At 33.1% G+C, this 22,133-nt stretch overlaps 2 protein-coding genes and 1 long non-coding RNA gene across 4 annotated transcripts; 2 read left to right on the forward strand and 1 right to left on the reverse strand.

The window, feature by feature from the left end:
- Positions 1–9,043: 9,043 nt before the first annotated feature.
- Sgf11 (SAGA associated factor 11kDa) lies at positions 9,044–11,735 on the reverse strand. Of its 2 annotated transcripts, none has more exons than XM_090112459.1 (4): positions 11,201–11,735; positions 10,389–10,578; positions 9,856–9,990; positions 9,044–9,290 (listed from the first exon to the last, which is right to left on the reverse strand). In XM_090112459.1, the coding sequence occupies exons 1-4, from the start codon at positions 11,553–11,555 to the stop codon at positions 9,062–9,064; spliced, it is 909 nt and encodes a 302-aa protein (XP_089968585.1). In that variant the 5' UTR covers positions 11,556–11,735; the 3' UTR covers positions 9,044–9,061. The 2 variants fall into 2 exon arrangements, with proteins under 2 accessions (XP_089968585.1, XP_089968584.1); XM_090112458.1 differs by having other exon boundaries at positions 9,856–9,999.
- Positions 11,736–11,826: 91 nt separating this feature from the next.
- Positions 11,827–12,956, forward strand: LOC149900807 (uncharacterized). Its single transcript, XR_016457753.1, has 3 exons — positions 11,827–12,179; positions 12,479–12,653; positions 12,819–12,956. It is a non-coding gene; the product is annotated as an uncharacterized LOC149900807 (long non-coding RNA).
- A 3,153-nt stretch (positions 12,957–16,109) lies between these two features.
- On the forward strand, positions 16,110–21,887 carry LOC149900808 (N-acetylneuraminate lyase-like). The gene is made up of 7 exons (XM_090112460.1): positions 16,110–16,251; positions 17,056–17,185; positions 17,640–17,785; positions 18,706–18,874; positions 19,589–19,734; positions 20,284–20,455; positions 21,729–21,887. Exons 1-7 carry the CDS (start codon positions 16,249–16,251, stop codon positions 21,866–21,868), a joined length of 906 nt encoding a protein of 301 aa, XP_089968586.1. The 5' UTR covers positions 16,110–16,248; the 3' UTR covers positions 21,869–21,887.
- The last annotated feature ends 246 nt before the right edge of the window (positions 21,888–22,133 follow it).

Raw genomic sequence — 22,133 nt, forward strand, 5'->3', positions numbered from 1 at the left:
CTTCTATTGTGATTTTTTCAATACAATAATTCAATTCAATAATTTTTGTACTTATATCAAAATATATTTCTTGCCATTTGGTTTTTTAAGATATGTCTCGACAGTTTTTGAGAGTTACAATGCTGCGATAAACTCTATTACAGTTATTTTAAAATAAGGCTTGTTTTAAATTAATACAATACTTATATCTTATGGACTGGCCTTATAACATTTTTTCATATATTTAAGTAATATAATATTTTCATGTGATTAGGAAAATATCTTTAATAATTAAATAGGTTTTAGTACAAATTGATTAATATTTGTGGAACAAAAAATACGTGGAGCGGATTTTAAACTTAAATCGTATGTACCGGCTGTGCCGTGAATATAATATGTGTATTTTTTTTTTATTAATAAACGTGTTTATTTTTTTTGTCAAAATTACTTTTTTTTAAAGAAATATAATATGTACATATATTATATGGCTATCCATAAGATGTAAGTATACTTAGGTTACATTATATGCCTCCCGACATATAATCAGTATTTTTAAATATAATTATACAAAGCAAAATAAAAAACAAATAAACTCGAAATATTTTATCCTACGGCTCTATATCTTAATGGTGATGTGGTATTTTATTCGAAACGACATGATAAATAGATTTTTTAAGGATGTTTTTTTATTAATTCTGTGTTAGACATACTGCTTTCCGGTTTTATATTAGTATTGGGGACAGATTTAATGTACAGTTAAAAAAAATAAAGAAAAAGTGACATATTCGTAATAGACCGGCTACGGTCTTAACGATTTTGTCAATACATATACATAAATTAATTTAATTGATTAAGGAATTAGTAAGCTGAATTATTAATACGTTTAAAAAGCAAAAATTGCATATAACTTTTTGCGCTGTTGGTTAAATCTGTCCCCAATTGCATTGCTAATAAGGTTCATAATTGTTCATCATAAAGTTATTATAACTGGTGCTTTACTCATAGATTAGCTTAAAAATAACCTGACGAAGCGTGGAATAACTGTATTTGAATACAAAAAGGGTTTATACGTGAATTTGAAGGAATATACTGGAAACCGGGTTTAAATCTTGATCCTGGTTTAAATATTGAGATTTTTCGGTTTATGTACACGTAAGTCGTCATTCTGAATGAAAAAATATAACTTAACTAATTATAACGCGTCTATTTTTAATCAGTTATATTTTCTTTTCGAATAGTATTATAGTCGCAAAAGAACTTACAACATTATAATTATTATTAACTTTCTTTCTTTTAAAAATTGTGTTTATCAAATCTTTTGATTCGAACTTTTTCGTGTAAATCAGTTATCCACGTTCTTTCGTCCAAACCTTTAAGTAAATTACAGCAATATTTTTAATTAATTATTACGATATTAATCGATTTTTCGTAATTTGCTAGATAATAGTATTGAATTGTCACCATAAATTCTTGAAATATATTTTAATTTATTTTTAATATTGAATTTCTGTACCGCTGTAGATTCATATAGTCTGATGTTAATTGGACAAAATCGTATGAAAAATACATATTTGCGTTAATTACAAGTTTGATTTAAAGTAATTCAGTTTATAATTTCTAATTTGTTTAATTAATTTGTTATTGTGAACAAAAGCCGTTTTAATATCAAGACTATAGAATTTACTACAAAATAATTTTTCTTGGTTGCAATACAAAACATGCCTTCGTGGTTCCTATTTCAATTAATAGACTTGAAATTTCAATAATATTAAAAAAAATGTGGACTGTATTACTTTTTCACTTTAATCTTTGTAATTTGTGTTGAAGGTAAAGTGTGTAATATTTTTTTTTTCTATTTAGCGAAATGTGAAAATATAATCAACAGTTAATATTATCTTAAGGCTTTGTCAGACAGGACGCGTACTTAGCGCGCGTCAGAGCGTTAAGTTGACGCCGCGATATGACGCTAAGATGTGTTCTACTACCATCGTAGAATACTGTCAAACAGAGCGCCGGCGCTAGCAGTACGCAACGCTCTGTCTCGGCGTTAGGACGCTTTAACGTCGGGTGTTGTATTTTTTTACAAATTTTATTTTAGCGTCGGAGTTAATAGGCGTAAAATAATAATAAAATATTGCGTAATGACCGAAAATTTGATAGAATTGGTTAGAAAATATCCATGCTTATGTAATACGAAGGATAGATCATATAAACTATAAAGATATATCAATGAAGGCAAAATTGTGGGCACAAATCGGAGAAGAAATTATTGAAACTGGTAAGTAAAAATTCTTCCGACTCCGGAGATAATATCACTGTACCTTGTTTTGTTCGTAAGTGATAATTATGTTAACAACATGCAGCTTTAATAATATCAATTGCTGTGTCCTAACGCGCGCTAAAGCGTTCTGTTTGACGAAGCCTCGCGCAACGTTAAAACAGGACGCTGTAGCGCTACTACGCAGCGCTAAAATACGCGTCCTATCTGACAAAGCCTTAAGTTCTGTTTTATAATAATAATTGCCTAAAGTATCTTTTATGATAAAGATTTTTAACCATATAAAATTGGTTTTGTATACAATTTGCCTTCAACACAAACATCGAATCACAAATGTGAAAACTAGTAAGATTAAATTGAAATTATCTTAGAACATTGTTTAGTAAAATTTACTTCGTCATAGAAAATTTGGTGAACTTTCACTATAATAATTATATACAGTTAGATATAATGTTGAAAGCACAAACAAAATGATTGAGTAACGTTTGTGCTGATTTTAGTTCACTTTCGAATCATGCAAGATTTAATTTTTCAGTATATGTGTAAAATTTGTTCATTGTTTCTACCGTCTATGAAGCATAGCTAGCTTGAGGTTTTTAAAATGCCTGATTCCTAATGTTAAGAAATGAGAATTGATATTTATTATTAAAAAGTTAAAAGATCTTTCAAGTATTGATAATCTACTATATAAAAATAAGCCGGGTTTTCCTTCCTGACGCTATAACTACAGAACGCACGAACCGATTTCCACGGTTTTGCATTTGTTGGAAAGGTCTCGGGCTCCGTGAGGTTTATAGCAAAGAAAAGGTGTCTCTGGTGGCGATTGCCCAGTTTGCTAGTACATATTAAAAAAGAATATACATAATGTAAAGTACATATAAAGCTATGTATCTGGACGGTAGATGCATTTTATAATTAATATTCGATATCGGTAATGTCAATTAAAATCATTTCTTATATTTTACTTATACAAATATCCCATTCCAAAGAATTAATGAAAAATATCTTATATAGTGTTTATTTTTTATGAATCATCGTTTTCGCTTTTACATTCTTTGAAGTGTGTTTTATGTGATATCTATACTATTTTAATTGTAAATATTTCAATACAGTTACTATTATTTGAATAAATAATAGTTTATTCTTTTATGATGTTGTTTTATTGTTGACTCTCATGTATCTTGTGCCAATTTCATCAATTTTTATTCACATAGGAATCCATGCTAATTTTATGAAATCGAACCTATTCTATGTCCTAAGCTTTCCTGTAAATTCCTCGGCAACCGGAACGATGCGGGATTTGCTTTGAATTCACAGAGCGATAATAATTCTTCATAGTATGACTATTCCATGGGGCCTCCAGCTGTCTAGTAAGGTTCACTAGACAGCTGTAGGCCCGTACCAAGCGCGACCGTACGAACATTGAGATATTCATATTTGTTGTTATATAACTACATAGTATAAAACAAAGTCGCTTTCTCTGACCCTATGTATGCTTAAATATTTAAAACTACGTCACGGATTAAGATGCATTTTTTTATAGATCGAAAGATTCAAGAGGAAGTTATAATCTTTTAAATAATCATATACTTAATTAATTGGGTTTTAGACAAAGCGGGCGAAACCGCAGGCGGAAAGCTACTAGTATAACAAACAGAGTGTATTGCACGCCTCATAAGCGAAGCGTTGAGGTGGGTAGGTGGGTACTACCACAGACTAATAATAATATACTATGTATGTACTACTGTCACTTCGCGCAAAACATCTGATTTTTCAAACTTAAAATGTCTTTATGTATCATACATTGCACTTGTGATAATACATACACACACATATTAAGAAAAAACACTATTTTTAACGTTCATGATATTTTTGATGTCATTTTTGTTATTTAAACTAGTTAAAAAACAGTTAAAAAAGTTTTGTCTTGGACGTCCGTGTGTCTGTATGTGCGGATCCTTTTTCTTGTTAACACGATAGCGACCGAAATACTTTACTAATCGAGTCTTTTTTTTCTCTTACGCTTGAGTATGCTCAGGAATAGAACCCTTTCATTTTTCAGGGTCTGATTCGATGTGGTTTAATTGTTATTAAATAAACAAAAATAATAATTAATAAATATTTATTTAAAAAAAATTATGAGGCGTGCACTTTTGGATTTTCCAAATTATTCATTTATTATAGGAAGAGAAGAAAATCTGAGGTCGAGATGAAATAAAATACACTATGTTTTTATAAATATTTATTCACATACATTTTCATATATCATATTTTCATCTGTGTTCTATAATATATGTTAGGTACACTCACAGAACAGTAAAAACAAATAGAAGTGCTAAAATAGTATGTTTTTTTTTTAATTAACGATAGCCAGGCATTTGACTGCATCCTTCCTGATGGTAAGTAGTGATGCAGTCTATGAATGAGCATGCCTGCCTAGAAAGAGCCTATTCACTTTTACCCTGAAAATGAGTGCTATAATCCATACTAATATTATAAATGCGAAAGTAACTCTGTCTGTCTGTCTGTCTGTTACTCAATCACGCCTAAACTACTGAACCAATTTGCATGAAATTTGGTATGGAGATATTTTGATACCCGAGAAAGGACATAGGCTACCTTTTATTGCGAAATATGTACCACGGGCGAAGCCGGCGCGGTCCGCTAGTAGTATACAGGGTGTAATCGTTAAGTGTGCACAGGCGATTATTCCGTAACTATTACAGATATCAAAAAGCTTTAAACTGATATCGAAAGTACTTAACCTAATGAGTAAAATGGCCATAATAAATTTTTAAAAATAATACGAGAAATATCTAAAAAATTAACTTTAAGCCCTCCCATACATTTAGTATGAGATATGAATATCCCATGTACATGGGTTGATCCAAAAGTAATAATAATCAATATTAAACAAGGTCATTACAGTTAAAATAATTATGTATTTCTCTAGATAGTCTTCTAAATAGATAATACTTCGATATTTTTTTTCGTTAACTTAGAAAAAAAAAAAACTTTGACTTCATCTACAAAAACCCCTCAAAATCGGCCATCACTTCGCTGTCGTCTTAAAATTTCTTATATCGACGGTGTTTCTTGTGCCGAGGTAAGAGATAGAATTAACTAGGAGCTAGATCTTACAAACAGGGTGGGTGTTCAAGCATTTTCAATGCCGATTTTTGATTGGCAGCCATCGCAACTGACGCTTTGTGATCTGGTGCGTTGTCTTGGTGAACCAACATTCAAGACCGAAGTTTGCCATGTCTCTTTTTCTTACTAACCTACCCGCAATCTTTTAATTTGGTCTGTGTAGTAAGAGCCCTGTGTAGTAGTGGCTACCTTCTTAAAATATTCCACATTTCTTCAGCGTCCCAAAAAACTACGGCTTTAATCTATCCCACTAATTTTCACTTTGAAAATCTTCACCGTCACTTTGGAAGCTCGCATCCAGGCCATTGATTGTTTCTTGGTTTCAGCATAAACATGGTGAACCCAGGTAACGCCCATGGTCACAAATCGTGACAAAAAATTATCCTGATCTCATTAAAAGTTTAGAAATTCACCCTCTAAATGTCGAATCGTTGTTTCTTCTTTTCGTCGGGAAACATTCTGGCTCGCACTGTTCACATTAAAATTAATGTTAATACTTGGAAACGTGACCTGTAGATATAATTTTTTTGTGATAACTTAGTGATTACATGAGCAAGCATAAAACATTTATTTTATATTTTTATGTGCACAGGAAATACCCAATTATCATTACTTTTGGATCAACCTATACATTTAATATGAAAGATTTTAGCTTTTTTTTTTGTTTTTTTGGTTTTCTGCTTTAATTACTTCGCAAATTTGGAGGGAAGTTCATTTAGAAACTGTAAATAGACCTCCTCATTGTATTGCACAATAAGGACGTCACTTCGAAAATCTACTATGAATACAAAATGTATGGGAAATAAATTGTATGGGAGCGTTTAATGTAACATTTTTGGTTATTTCTCGTTTTATTTTTAAAAATTTATTATGGCCATTTTACTCATTAGGCTAAGTACTTTCGATATCAGTTTAAAGTTTTTTGATATCTACAATAGTTACGGAATAATCGCTTGTGCACACTTAACGATTACACCCTGTATATGTTACGGCTAAAGGTAGGTGAGAACATAAACTTAAGATTAGCCGGCTAAACTTAGGTTTATTTTCGACGAGGTGTTAATGTTAGTTTGTTCTATCTTTAGCCGGCTAAACTTAAGTGTAACCGCAGGCCCGTGGCTAAAAATGTCGGGGTGGGTAGATTTGGTTACTATAATACATGTAAGGAACAGGGCGAGTGTTTTCTGGCACTTCGCCGGCTGCTGCCGCAGCACGCTCGCTGCGCTCGCTCGGCTCGTGCGGGTCTTAAGAGTTCTAACCTAACCTAACCTAGCCACCAGCTTTCTGCCCTGAGTCGGGGTGGGTAGATTTGGTTACTATAATACATGTAAGGAACAGGGCGAGTGTTTTCTGGCACTGTGCGGGCCCCTCAAGCCCTCCACCGGCCCGGCGCTAACCAAATCTACCCACCCCGACATTTTTAGCCACGGGCCTGCGGTTACACTTAAGTTTAGCCGGCTAAAGATAGAACAAACTAACATTAACACCTCGTCGAAAATAAACCTAAGTTTAGCCGGCTAATCTTAAGTTTATGTTCTCACCTACCTTTAGCCGTGACATATCACTACATAGTATAAAACAAAGTCGCATTCTCTGTCCCTATTTCCCTATGTCCCTTTGTACGCTTAGATCTTTGAAACTACGCAACGGATTTTGATGCGGTCTTTTTTAATAGATAGAGTGATTCAAGAGGAAGGTTTATATGTATAATAACATCCATTAAATAGTGGAGAAGTACTGTTATTTTTGAGGTTTCTAATGTGATGTCGTAAATAATTACATTTCTTCCGCTTACATTGCAAACGCAGGCTGAACCCTACGAGTTTTATCAAAATAATGTACTAAGTATTGTACACATTGAAAAGGTCTACAGAAAAGTCCGCGATGGCATATGTCTATCTCTTATGGATAACCCACAATAACTTTTTTTTGTCATTTACTTTTTACGACAAATAATGGCTAATTTTCGAAGCGATTTTAACCAATACAGTATTAATCCTTAACGAATAAAATACCTTGAATACATTGTTCATTTAATATAGATCTATATGGCCCTTTACACCGTATGATTTAAGTGAATATTTTCGAAGATATTACAGATTTAAAAATTGCGGGACGTACCGTTTGCGGCGGTACCGGCCGGCCGCCAGGCTATCTATACGAAGTCGGAGCGGGCCGCTATGTTTTTATATATATACAACGTTAAAAGTTGTTCTGTAGTGTATTTAGTATCAGCATTGCACCCGTGCGAAGCCGGGGCGGGTCGCTAGTATATTATAAATAGCACACTATTTATAATATAGTAGCACTATGAAAAACTGACTTAGGTAATAAATTCAGCATTTCAATATGTACCCTAACGCACGATTTTACGGTTTATTTTAGTATAAAAATAATAGAAACAGAAACATTAGGTCAATTTATTTTATTTTTGTGATATCTCCCATAATACAAGAATAGCGTATACCGTTGATATTTAGACTAAAATTACTTTAAATATGAGATTATAACTAAAATATCTTTCATGAAAGTCACATATAAACATATTTAGTCAGACTTATTTAATAACATTTAACTATTATTTCTATAGGATGGCCGATATTTCTGCATTGAGGGAACCTAGACGTCAAAAAAGAATTTAAGAGCGAGCGCGCACGAGCAACTTTGTCTCCGCAACTATTTTGTCTCTCCCACCTATGGGCTAGTATGAAAGTGCGCGCACGTAGCGACGCAACTCCCCATACAAATTGATGGGAGAGACAAAATAGTTGCGGAGACAAAGTTGCTCGTGCGCGCTCGCTCTAAAAGAACAGAATTAATTTCAATTACAAAATGGATTGGGTGTTGATTATAGATTGTATCTATATACAATATATAAATACTACAGTCAGTAGAACAAAAATAAAACACTATAAAAATAAACCATAAAAAGCACACTTTCTGTAACAATGTTCTCAGAATTTACAAAACATAAGCTAAGTAAAGTAGCTACTCCATTCGTGTTATACTTTTCTCTGGTAATCATAATTCAACAAAATCGTTTCGTTAATGAAATTCTCTATAAAAATAAAACCAGCCTAAGTCACTCTTGAGAATATCAGCTAGTCACTTTCAAATTTTGAATTTGATTTTTTAGTCAAATGACACATCGAAAATAAGGACACCAGATAAAAACTTCCGAGGATTTTTATGATTTTTTATTACAAAATTGTCACATAATTTTCATTTCGGTATTTATCGTTTTTTTACAAATCATAGTCATATGAAAAGATAGTCACACTGTATGGATGGTAAAAAGTACAGTTATGAGAATCATAGTCAAAAATAAAAATATAGCTAGCTACAACACCGCAAGACTTTATTTTATCTACAAATCGAACTAAAGCATGTCGCTTTATAATATGGGCTTATAATATCATTTATGTTTTTAAAATTATACACATAACTTCCTTTCTAGCGCTGTAACACAATTTTCAAGTCATCTTTATTATTTTGAATACAATTATTTCCAATCTAAATGATATTTCAAAACACAATTTTCGTGATTAAAAAATACCATATCCCGACTTCTCAAGCCAAAAAGTTATGACAAAATATCCCTGATTTTCTCAAATCAAAACTGTCTAAACCGTCAAATTAAAAATATCTCTTTATTCAGTCACGATTAGGGGACACATTTCTCTCTCTTTTACTCTTATTCTTCGGTAAAGCGCGATGTCTATCTCTTTTTCTACTTGATGAGGAGCAGGACGATGATGGACTGGAATCGGGGGGAGACCCTGCATCATCAGCTGTGAGGCTCTGCTCTGGCGTGGAAGGTTCGAGAACTGAGTTCCGGAGTGCTCTACGCTGCTCCTCTGTGTGTTGGGGACAACGGGTTGATCTGGAATGAGTTTGGAATTGTAGATAAATAAAGAAGAATTAGATAAGATGCCAGATATTAGATAATATTTAATATTATTAAACTTTTAGATGATATAAAATAGTGTCATAATTTTATCTGTAAATTGGTGTACAAATTCAAAACAATTCTAAAGACTAATATAGATATTGTACAACTATAACAAAAGTCTGGGGAGTTTCTATCTTCTCTTATATATAAAAATGAATCGCAAAATGTGTTGGTAAGCGTATAACTCGAGAACGGCTGAACCGATTTCGATAATTCTTTTTTTATTATATTCCTTGAAGTACGAGGATGGTTTTTATGTAGAGAAAACGTAAATATGTACCACGGGCGAAGCCGGGGCGGACCGCTAGTTTTTATATACAGTTTTCTATTTAAGTATATTTTGAAGAACATATACATTAACACATATCTTTGATTTACCACGGTACCCTAGGCTACAACCACCTTGAATTTCTTCGTCTGTCTCGGTTTTAAGTACATACAGTCATGTGTTTTATTTTACTCCTTAATTATAGCTGAAATAAAATTTCAAAATTACCTTGTACACAGTTTCTTGGTATGTTCCGAGACAACACCACAGATCTGCTGTAACAAGTTCTTCTTTTCATTAGCGCTCATAGTCTCGTACGTGGCCCCTCCATCGTTCGCGTCGGAATTGTGATGGCCGTTATTTCTGTTGCCGCTGGAACATCGTTAATATCTAATTGCTTTTATATGACACTTATACTCTAAGGACAAAGTCTGTGATACTGTTTTGACTTTACTGATATACATATAATGAAAATAGGGCCTTTCAAAACTAGAGAAAATAGATTAAAGTTGGCTAAGTTTTATTATCTTTAAAATAGAAAGTGATAGAAAGTGGGGATCATATATTAAATAGATCTTGAGGAAAGGAAACCATTTGAAGTATTTGTTTTTATCCATATCAAAGATTATAGAATATGCAACTATCTCAAAAGATAATTGAAATCTTCAACAAAAATATTTTGATGTTTTCAGTTCTTGCAATAAAAATAAAATAAACTTTAGAAACTATCCTAGCAAACCAAGCCAATCCACAACACATACTTATGCACTTTATTAGATTTCCGGCTATTATTGTTCCTTATCCTGCGCTTGCGTCGCTCGCTCTGCATGGAGCCGCCGGACCAGTCGGCGTCGTCTTCATCGTCGCTGAGCAGCCCAGCGTAAGACGTGGGTTCTCGACTGTTTGATGCTATGCGACGGGATGCAATACGAGAACTGTTCCGGCCCATTCCTGATAATGATAATTAATCCAATTAATTAGGAAGTATTTGGACTTATTTTAAATGATATGATATACTGCTTTATGTTTACTGTCCCGATTTTTTGCTAATGACGAGTTTTACATGCTCCAGTATACAGTTTTATCATGATTCATTTGATCATGTTTGGTGATAAATACACCAACATTAACTATCATACTTTATGTTGTTATTATACCTACACAAACAAAGAATCGAACAACATAATTTGGCAAATTGAATTTGTTATGTTTTTTTTTATGAGTCTTATGAATTTGAGAATATGATTGGTTCTTTTATTTTATTGAATGCTATAAGTCTGGCTTAGCTTGTTTGTAAATGTAAAGATATTTTTTCTACTTTACAAAAACAAAACTATGGAAACAGGTTTGGTTTAACATATATTATAGCATGAAAGAACATGTGGTCTTTTTATTGATATAAGTACAACACATGGGAAGCCATAAGCTGAAGTTAACTAGTTGGATACATTTTTAATTGACCTGTGTACTTTGGCTAGATATCAAGTACCAAGTTTTGCAAAAACTTTGTTTTTACTTTCCATAGACATCCAATAACTGCACAAGTAAGTACGTCGAATTATGATAAACTTACCCATACATTTCTCTAGATGAGGAGCAAAACGAGTCGCAGACACAGGCCGTTCGCAGTTAGGGCAAGAACAGTTAGAATCCGGGGTTTTCTTCACGAGTGATAAGCCGAAAACATCGAAATCCTTTGACACCACGATCTTGTATCCCTCATCTTCCTCTTTTTCGCCCTCTATTAAATCAGTGAGTCCCGTCTTCATTCCGTGGTGAAACTCAAAAACAAATCCCAACATGACATCATCGTAAAGATTCTCATAAATGAAATTGGCCGCATCTTCTGCGTTGCCTTCGTTCTTCATTATTTCGAAGAATTTACTGTTTAGGTCGTTCATACTAAGCTCACTTACTATAGTAGTCATTTTGAGGAACTGAATACCGGCGGGTCTATATTACGAAAACGAATACAAAAATGGCACTGCAATCAAATAGATGGAAATTACAAAAGCGTACAAACGATTAGTAGTTTTGCTCAGCTGAGCAGCTGAGCGACCCCGATGGGGAGCTTTGCTTTTTGCATCGTAAATGATAAATCGTGATTCGTGATTCGTGCTTTGTCTGATCAGTCAGTGTCAACCGTCAGCTGTCAACTTCAAATGTCATTAAATTTGTAAGCCGCAGTCTAGAAAAATCGTAGAGTGAGAATGAACCATAGAGGAGGCACTAAAATGACAAGTAATGCGTGAGAGAAATACACTTATGACTATAAAGCTAAGAGCAAGCGAGACAGAAACATTGTTTTTTGTTTCTCTCATGTTATGCGATTTCTTTTGTTGGGGACAAAGGCAGTTTGTCCCAAACAAGCGGCTACAGTCCATTGTTTTGCTAGTTTTCTGTTTTTTCTCGCTGTTAAGTGACTTCAAAGTTTAATAAACGTTGACAGTGATCTGTTTTAATCCGACTTTAAGTGAAAATATGGTGCGTTGTAGTGTGATTGGTTGTAAAAATCGGCCGGAACGAAGATTACCAAATATTACCTTTCACACGTAAGTAAACTTATTTGAAGTATATTGTTTTATAGAACTGGATATAGTTGATACATTTTCATTAACTCTAATGTGAAATTATCTACAAATATATAATATTTTCATCGAAATAGACGTAAACATTTTTTTGTGTTATCCGACTAAATTACGAAGTGTTCTTGTTGTTCAGGACGCCATTTGTTTTTACGTAGTTTCAAATTTATGGTATAATCATGTGATTAACATTAGGGATACCAGTACAGGGTAAAATTTTCCCCAAAATCGTGAAATGTTTTTTTAATATTAAATATGTTTTTTAGGTTTCCAAAAGAAACAAGTACATTAAACAGATGGATTCGAGCTACCGGAAGGAAGAACTGGTTACCAGGAAAAAGTCACAGAATATGTTCTATACATTTTGAGTCGCGTTATTTTCGAAAAACGAAAAAAAAAACCTATTTGATGCCCAATGCAATTCCAACACTTTTTACAACAGTGAGTAATTTTTGTGATGCATTTAGTTTGGATTTAAATGTTGTAGTTTAAATATTCATAGACCGATTTTGTTGCTACGTCTACATAATAAACAAAACAAGTTATTAATTTATTTTTATAGGGGTATATTTTCTATTTATACTAAATCAAATTTTATTTTTTTAGGATATTATTGTTGAGCGACTGAGTACTGCCCAACAATCAAAAGTCCATGGACCAGGTCTTAAGGTAAATTAATAATTCCATTGCACTTTCCCACGAGCAACAACACTGCACTATTTTAGAACTGCACGACATACCGTGGAGAGGAAGTTATAGTTATAGATATACAAGGTGAAAGGTAAGACATTTGAAAAATTTAGACAGGAGCTTCTACTCATGAAACTGAACAACTTTTGTTCTACAACTTTGCTGAATTTGTAAAAAAAAATTGGACTTTGTAAGGAAACTTCGCTAATCAGCTGACAGATTTCCATACAAAGTCCAAATTTTTTTCTATATAATATAAATAGATATTATAATTATATATAATAATTATATAATAAGATATAATATAAACTACCTTATGTCCGATTTATTCCAGATATTGATGCATGCCAAAAAGGAGGACTAGGCCTACTGGGGATACCTCTTTAAAAAAAACGCACCTAAGGTTCTTACCTCACAGGTGGTGTGGAAAAAGAACCAATACAATACAACAGTGAATATATATATATATACTAGCGGTCCGCCCCGGCTTCGCCCGTGGTACATATTTCGCAATAAAAGGTTGTGCCAAATTTCATCAAAATCGGCCCAGTAGTTTATGCGTGAAAACCATACATACATACATACATACATACATACAAACCTTTCCTCTTTATAATATTAGTATAGATTTAAAAATTGCGGGACGTAGCGTTTGCCGCGGTACCGGCCAGCCGCCCGGCTATATATTTTATACCCGTGCGAAGCCGGAGCGGGCCGCTATGTTTTTATATACAACGTTCATAATTTTTCTGTAGTGTATTTAGTATCAGCATTGCACCCGTGCGAAGCCGGGGCGGGTCGCTAGTTAAGTTAATAAATAACAAAATCTTTTCAAATCTGTCTTTTTCTTCATAAACCTATCTTACAAAAAAATACCCAAACATTTATAGATATTTTGCCAGTTTTTCGGATAAAAAGTTTTTGTAATAGTTGGCAACATTGACGTAAGGATTCGCCATCTCGTTCGGGTATACGCCGATGTGATCTCTAGTACATTCTCCCTCTACGAGAAAAATAGAGTGCGTTTCACGAAAGAGTTCCCCTGCCGTTATGTTGGCATACCTGACTGTCAAAAACGAAAATATTTTTTTTTAATCAAAAATGACAGAGAAAATATTCTCCTTTCTTCCTAGCCTTATGCCGTCTTACGGGGTCGGCTGCCTAGAAAGGAGAATATTTTCTCTGTCATTTTTGATTAAAAAAAAATATTTTCATTTTTGACAGTCAGGTAAGCCAACATAACGGCAGGGGAACTCTTTCGTGAAACGCACTCTAGGCAATTGAGGATCATAATCGGTCAGCTGTTTTCAAATGGAAATTAATAATTATGAACCACCAATACCGAATAATAGGTTCATTCCTTAGTTCCTTCTATATTGATAAGTCAATCTTATCTTTGTCACTTTTGCAGATATTTCATGCTGTATTTACACATTCGAGCGAATTGCGAGGCGATTAGCAATGCAAATAACGTGCACGCATTTGTAAAAAGTGCACTCGCTATTCTGGTATTCAGACTGATTTTTCACACGTTATCATAGGGAAGGGAGTGCTTTATCAGTAGTTAGCGACGATACTCTTAATGAATGTTTCGTAAAGTGTCGAGGTGAATTGCGAAGGCGAAAATCACCCTAAAACTTTTGTCAAATATGTAGGTAGTCTGAAAATATTCGGTTTTAGCGTTTTACAGCCTGAATATAATACAATATGGTACGGGAGCGGGGAGCCAGGAACAGATTTTATGACCAAGTTCCTCTCAAGCGGTAATTAGTAAAATGCATCAAAGTATAGTATTATGTAGCCTCGTCAGCTGGAGCTCGGTTGGGGGGAAGAGCGGTTGTAGCCTCCCGTATCAGCTGACGGTTTTTCCACCAAGATACAGCCAGCTGACCTATATATTTATCCACAGTTACATATAAGCTATCATCAGGTAAATTTTTGTTTGAGAGGAAATCACGGAAAATAAATTTTTTTCTTTCATGTTCGAGACACCAGCTGACGTATAATACACCATGTTGTAACCAGCTGATTATTTTTTTTCGTTGAGATATTGGGTTAGCTACAATTTGACAAATTTTCAGCTGAGAGGAAATGAATGAATGAATGTACATATTTTTTTTCCTACGTGCGTGGGAGGCTACAACCGCTCACCCCCCCAACCGAGCGCCAGCTGACGTTCACGAGGCTTTATAATACTATACTCTGAGGCGTCTGACGAATTATCTCTTGAGAGGAAATAATTTACCAAATTTGCACCTGGCTCCCGTACCAATACTACACATAATTTAAATAATAATGATAAAATTAGCATTATTAGTCTAACTACATTTGTTTGAATTCATCAAAAACAGCTAAGGGGTTTGAAACTTTTTGTATGGACGCTGGCATATCGACCTGCCGCCATTTTGATTTTTTTTCAAAATCGCGGCGCACGATTAAAGTGGTATGTATGGATAGAGGACACATAGACGAACAAAAAATGTCTCATAACATAGTACCCTAAAGCGTCACATTACCGAGATATTTGGAGGTAAATATTCACTTATGAGTACAACGACAAACACTAAAAATAGACTTATTACGTGTCTATATGCATAATATTATCTCCAAATAATCACTCCCAGGTAGATTATTATTATTACAGGAAGAAATTAGGTATTCATTACATTACTTACATTTTTATGTAATGTATGTATGTTTTTATGTAATGAATGTACCTACTTTCTTCCAATAAACTGTTAATTAATAATAATCTACCTGGGAGTGATTATTTGGAGATAATATTATGCATATAGACACGTAATAAGTCAATTTTTAGTGTTTGTCGTTGTACTCATAAGTGAATATTTACCTCCAAATATCTCGGTAATGTGACGCTTTAGGGTACTATGATATTAGACATTTTTTGTTTGTCTATGTATCCTCTATCCATGCATACAACTTTAATCGTGCGCCGCGATTTTGAAAAAAAATCAAAATGGCGGCCGGGTTGATATGCCAGAAAGTTTCAATGCCCTTTAATCTTAACTTGTTATAACTAGGTAGAAAGCTCTCAAAATGTACCCACATTTTTTTATTTACTTTAATCTCCTGGATTTAATATTTTTATCTACACACCATAATATTTATAATTTTTTTTAAGCCTACCTACTTACGGTGATAAATAATTCCATAAGATATGTTATCTAATGACCTGATGTTTATAATGAATACCGAGATGATAAGACGTATATAAGAAGTTATGGCATCTTTGTGAATGATACGATTTGTTTTAATTGTTAGTAAGTCGGGTGCAATTGGCTCATAATAACTTATTTGTCTTTATTTTAAATTACATAATATAACAATGGTAAGTGTTTTAGATAATTTCATTGTATATTGACCTCTTGTCGTTTATGGAAATGTAAATAAATAAGGGGAAAAGTGGGGCTTTACTTCACTACGAAGCCTATTGTTTTGTATTTGCAATTAATATTATAATTTATAACATACTTATAAGTAAACTTTGGTTATTGCAAATATTTGTTCCTGTCTATGTATTAATTACTAGATAATACTGATAATACTACCTACGTATATTGAGATTTGTCTACTCGCACTTTTTTGTTATTTATTTTTTTAAGTATTAAACTATTAACCTTTGGGTCGCAGCCCGTTGGGTAGGGGATGATATTGGGATCTAATGACCTGATTTCGAAAATTAATTTATCATTTAATAGCTTCTTCTTTACCACATTGTAAATTGTTTACTGTGAAACAAGCTATTTTTTTATCCTTGGTCAAACAAGGCGATTGAATTTTGTTTGTGTATTATAATATTATGATAACAGATAAGTTTGTTTTATTTCTTTTCATAACATGTTTTATTGTTTTATATCATAATATAATAATTTGAACTTTGGTTTCTGTTTTTTAACCGACTTCAAAAAAGTAGATTCGCAATAATTCAACTGTATTTTTTTGGTTTGTTATCTCAGAACTTTTGACTGGGTGAACCGAATTTCATAATTCTTTTATTTATTTGAAAGTTGGTGCAAATTGTCAGAACTAAGCCAAATTTAAATGGACGTGGGCCCATTACAACAATTTGTACCTATTAGTTCTGACATTACTTGTAGGCGATTTTTGTTACAAAATAATTATTTTTCTTCAGGTTGTTTTCAATGTCCACGGTCTCGTGCCTCCAGTATTTACTCCATTCAATGAAGATCTCACAGTCAACTATGCAGCTATTCAACCCTACGCCGAATGGCTGGCAGTTAATGGCATCAAGGCTGTTTTAGGTATATCTACTTGCTATTTAAAATATTAAATATTATTCATACAGAAATGAAAAATTTTCAAAAATAATCGAAATTGAAGTAAGTAAGTAGGTATGTATAATAAAAAAAAAGTAAAGCAAGATTAGACTACATTGTCGTAATATATTATTGTAAGTACCTAAATAATATCACATTCACACACATTATTTCCTTTTCCGTTTTACCATTTGTAAATTGTAGGTGTGTCATCAATTATTGCAACATATTACCTACCTTATAATTGTTATCTATATTCGACAAATCTGCGCTATGAAACGAAATCGATTATTTATCATTGCGATATTTCAGAATTAAGTACGTATGAGATAAGTACACACAGCATTAATGAATAGGATTCGACTTCTTTTTCAAATAAATGTGTATTCTAGATACAATTCATATAAGTACCTATGTATATTTATTTCTTACATAATAGTTGGTGGAACCACTGGTGAGCACATGACACTACCTGTGTCTGAAAGAAAGAAGATTATTGACGAATGGCTGAAGGCAGGCAAGAAGACAGGGCAGCACATTATGGTCCAGGTGGGAGGGGCTCCCATGGCTGATGTTCAAGAGTTGGTGGGTATTTTGATGACAAAAAATATATATACTATTAGATTAATAAATTCATAGGAAACATCTTCCCCAACCAATACGTACTTACTACAATTACGAAAGTCGACAGACAAGGTTAGTTATTTCACAACTTAAAGACAGCACCGATAGGGTTGAAATTGCTGAAAATAATAAAGAACCAATTACCAAGGTAAAATAAATATGGACCCATGTTAAACATTTTACCAACAAGTTTTCTTACATAATTTTTCGCAAATAAAAGTTTTCGATTCTATACGTACATGTAGGCTGCAAAGTTTTACAGTGTTGAAACTACATTTTAAAACGAGAGGAAAACATTATGTTCAAAATTCATTAGTCTTTAGCCAAAGTAAATATTGATATATCTATAAGTATAAAGCATCGTATGACTTTAACTATACAAACAATAACATTGATAAAGTATTAACAATATTTAATTACCTGATAACTAAGAAAATACGTAATTTTGAAGATAATTTACAATATTGTTACGTATGTATTGCGTAATGCGAATATACGATGGCCTATTGGAGTGATCGAATCGATTCCTCTGGAAAAAATGCTTCTTTCCATACAAATGAATATTTTTTGGAAGCTAGTGCCTCCCGAGTGGTCATAAATTTGATCTAGTTCTGACAATTTAAAGGCTGCTAATTTTTTGTTCAAAATAATCATCTTAATCTTATCTAAATCTCGTGTCACAATGTTTGTCCTCAATGGACTCATAAACCATTTTACCGATAATAATAAAATTCGCACACCATGTGCAGTTCGATCCAACTTGAGAGACAGGATAGTTTAAACATTAGTAGGTACCACGGGCGAAGCCGGGGCAGACCACGAGTATACCTATATATTATTTATCTAAACAACATAACTATAATGCAACCATTTAAACACAGGCAAAATACTGCTCCCGCGTGGGTGTGGACTCAATCCTAACTCTACCCGAATTATACTTCAAACCGAAAACCGTAGCAGAGTTGGTGGATTACATAGCCGAGGTGGCCAAATGTGCGCCAAACCTGCCTGTACTGTACTATCATATACCTAAAATGACTAAGGTGGAAAGTAAGTTGTTTTAAATACGTATCTTCTATACTAATAAATAATAAAAATTTATTTTCAAGAAACAGGTACAGCATTATGTTCAGACCCTGACCTTCGAACTAGTGGTAAACTGTGTTTCGAAGGCCAGTTTCTTCCCAGTCTTTATATCTATATTATATTTATATGTTTCTGCAAGCTCACAGTTTTATGTTTATACAGTAAAAATAGATAAAAGGAGAAAAAAAATATAACTATATCTATACAAAAAAAAAAAAGGAAAAACTGAAGTTAATATTTCAATTTTAAGAAGTCATTCCTAAAATTGAAATATTAACTTCAGTTTTTAATAAAGCTGAGTTTGTTTGTTTGAACGCGTTAATCTCAGGAAATAAGGTCTGGTTTGAAAAATTCCTTCAATGTTGGATAGCCCATTTATTTATTTATCACGTCTCTAATACCAAAAGAAGCGGAAAAAAGCGGATGAAAACGCTAGGCATAGCTATAGTATAATATAGTTCTTACTAAAGATTTTTAAGATTTTAAGATTTTTAGGCTGTTGGATTTACGTCCATTTGTTGTACCTATTAGGTACTTAATGATCTAAGAGCATAATAATTGAACATTCCTTAAAACTGTTCATTCCGTGATTAATTGAATTGAAATTTCATCGAAACCAACCAATAACCGTTTGAAAGCAACGTTTGAAAGTTAATAATTTAATGCAATTTCTTTCAGTTAGCATGCCAGCATTCGTAAGGGCAGCTACAGCAAAGGTTCCCAACTTTAGGGGCCTCAAATTCACGTCGAACGATTTGAGCGAAGGCGCTCAAGTATTGAGAAGCTTGGCGGAAGGACAGGAAATGTTCTTAGGGGGTGAAAGCGTAAGATATTATTACAGATCTTTTTTCATTTATTATTTTAATAAATATAATATGTATATAGTTATACAAATAATAAATATCGAAAGACAAGATTCGGGGCAGTAAATAAACATGACATACATCGGGGAGCTACAACGCCAATTATTATTAAAATATATTAGCTACCTATGTAATTTATTTTACATTCGGGGTTAGTTTTTATAATTTTATCACCATTGTATGGTTTCGGGTGTTTTTCATGTCAAGACCGCGATTAATTGTTCTTACCAACATATTGAACTAGATAAAACTTAAAAATAAAAAAAATGTGTGCGTGTACTAGTGTACACACGTAAGAAGTGAAACTTCTTTATGACCTTATTTTTCAAAAAAAAAATTTACTACTTATATGCAACTTTACAGAAATAGGTACGTCGAATCACGCGTGGTAGGGATAAGAAAAAGATGGCGCGTAACGGGAAAATGTCACGCGTAACAAAAAATGTTACACTAAATTTTTTTCCAACCACGATAAAGAAGTTTCACTTCAAATATTTTTTATGTTCCTAGTTACTGGCGCCAGCGGCTCTCCTAGGCATAAAGTCAAGCATCGGAACCTCCTACAATATATTCCCACAATTGTCTCTAAGTATTTTGGAAGCCGTTGAAAAAGGAGATTTGGAGTCCGCACGCCGTTTGCAAGAAAAACTTAGCTTAGCTGTAGAAGCGCATTTGCCAGAAGGTATGTTATTACTTAGTTTATTTTTCATAACATGTAAATGCAACTTCCTAAATAAACTTTATCAACGAACGAATCTTTTGCATAAAAAATATTTAAAGTGAAACTTTTATTACATCGTCTCAAACTTTTTGGTCTGTGTAGCGCATGTCGCGTGTATCGCGGCTGCCGAGTAGTAGGTATACCTACTCGGCAGCCGCGATACACGCGACATGCGCTACACAAAGCAGTGTTCGGAACCGTTCGAACAGTTTCACTTTTACCGTGGTTTCATAAAACCACACAACATTTTTTTATTGTGTAATAAAGTAGGAGATATCGAATTGTCCTAAAAATAAATTAACAATGCGAATATACAATGACGTACTAATCTTGATGATATTTAATACTAAACTATCTTACGTCAATGCAGACATACCTTCGGACTTCCTAATCGTATTAATTATTATTATAGTACATACTTAATTGTGTCGCAATCGATAAAAAATCGTCGTAGTCAACGTCTGTCGCAGTCAGTATGTAAATATACACGATTAATTAACAGGGTGAAATTTTGTAATGCCACCTGGAGGGAAAATACTCTTAATATAGTAGATCGAACAAAGGAAACAATACATTATTTTTTAAATAAGTAATAATGAATACCTACTCAAAGATTTCCGTTCAAAATTCCATTCTGTATAATTATATATCATGTTAAGATATTCCACCCTGTACAATGTACATTGTACATGTTTACAAAATACAGACATTGATGCAGTTAGATATTTGCTTATTACTAAAATATCACGTAGTCTGTAAAATGCTTATACAATAATTATGGTGGCTTAATGATAGTAATTATAGTCTAGTCGGTTTTTTTCGAAACTGTTATGCCTGTTTATCAAATTATCGTGATTAGTGTCTTACCACCTGTCAAGATAGATACGTTATTCTTTTAGAGATCCGCTTGGAACAAAAAATTATACTAAAAAGCGATTATACGTAATAATTAAAGTTAAAGTAGTACGGAATTAATTGTAACGGACTAACGGTTTATAAACTCGTTATACATTTGCGTATACTTAGTACCTAATAAAATAAATGTGTTATTGTTATTACATATAACTATTTTGATATTATAAAATGTAATATAAAAGATTTGAATAAATAAAATGTTATATTATATCTACCTTTGAAGTATTGCGTGCTCCATGTGTGTCCATCGTAGACTTACCTACATGTTATTTAAATATATTTTTTATACGTTTTTTGTTTAATTCATATGTATTTTCAGGAGAATGGGTGCCAATCATGAAGGCTGGTATGCACATAGTGACTGGCTTTGACATGGGACCTCCTGCGTTACCTCAGCGACCTCTCTCGGCGGAAGCTAAACAGAGAATATCCACGAAACTCAAGGGAATTATGGGCTGAATAAATGTATTACGAAATATATACATAATTTGTTTTTTTTTTTTACCTTGTCGATGGTATTGGTGTTATAAAGATTTGGATAGACGGTAGACCAGTTTGCGTGAAAAGGAAATTTTTCGGGTCAAAAAATTCAAACTAATTAGCGATGATCCTCTTTTTCTGTTTATGCAACCTGGGTATGCAACGTTAAAATTCCTGGTTTTCTTCCTATCCCTATTTAAAAAAAGATATAATAATACCTGTATACTTACATACCAATAAAAAA

Source organism: Colias eurytheme, chromosome 18 (genome assembly GCF_061535395.1).
Source record: "Colias eurytheme isolate Ceu_HAF_F1 chromosome 18, ilColEury1 Martin Lab GWU primary, whole genome shotgun sequence".
Lineage (NCBI taxonomy): Eukaryota > Metazoa > Arthropoda > Insecta > Lepidoptera > Pieridae > Colias > Colias eurytheme.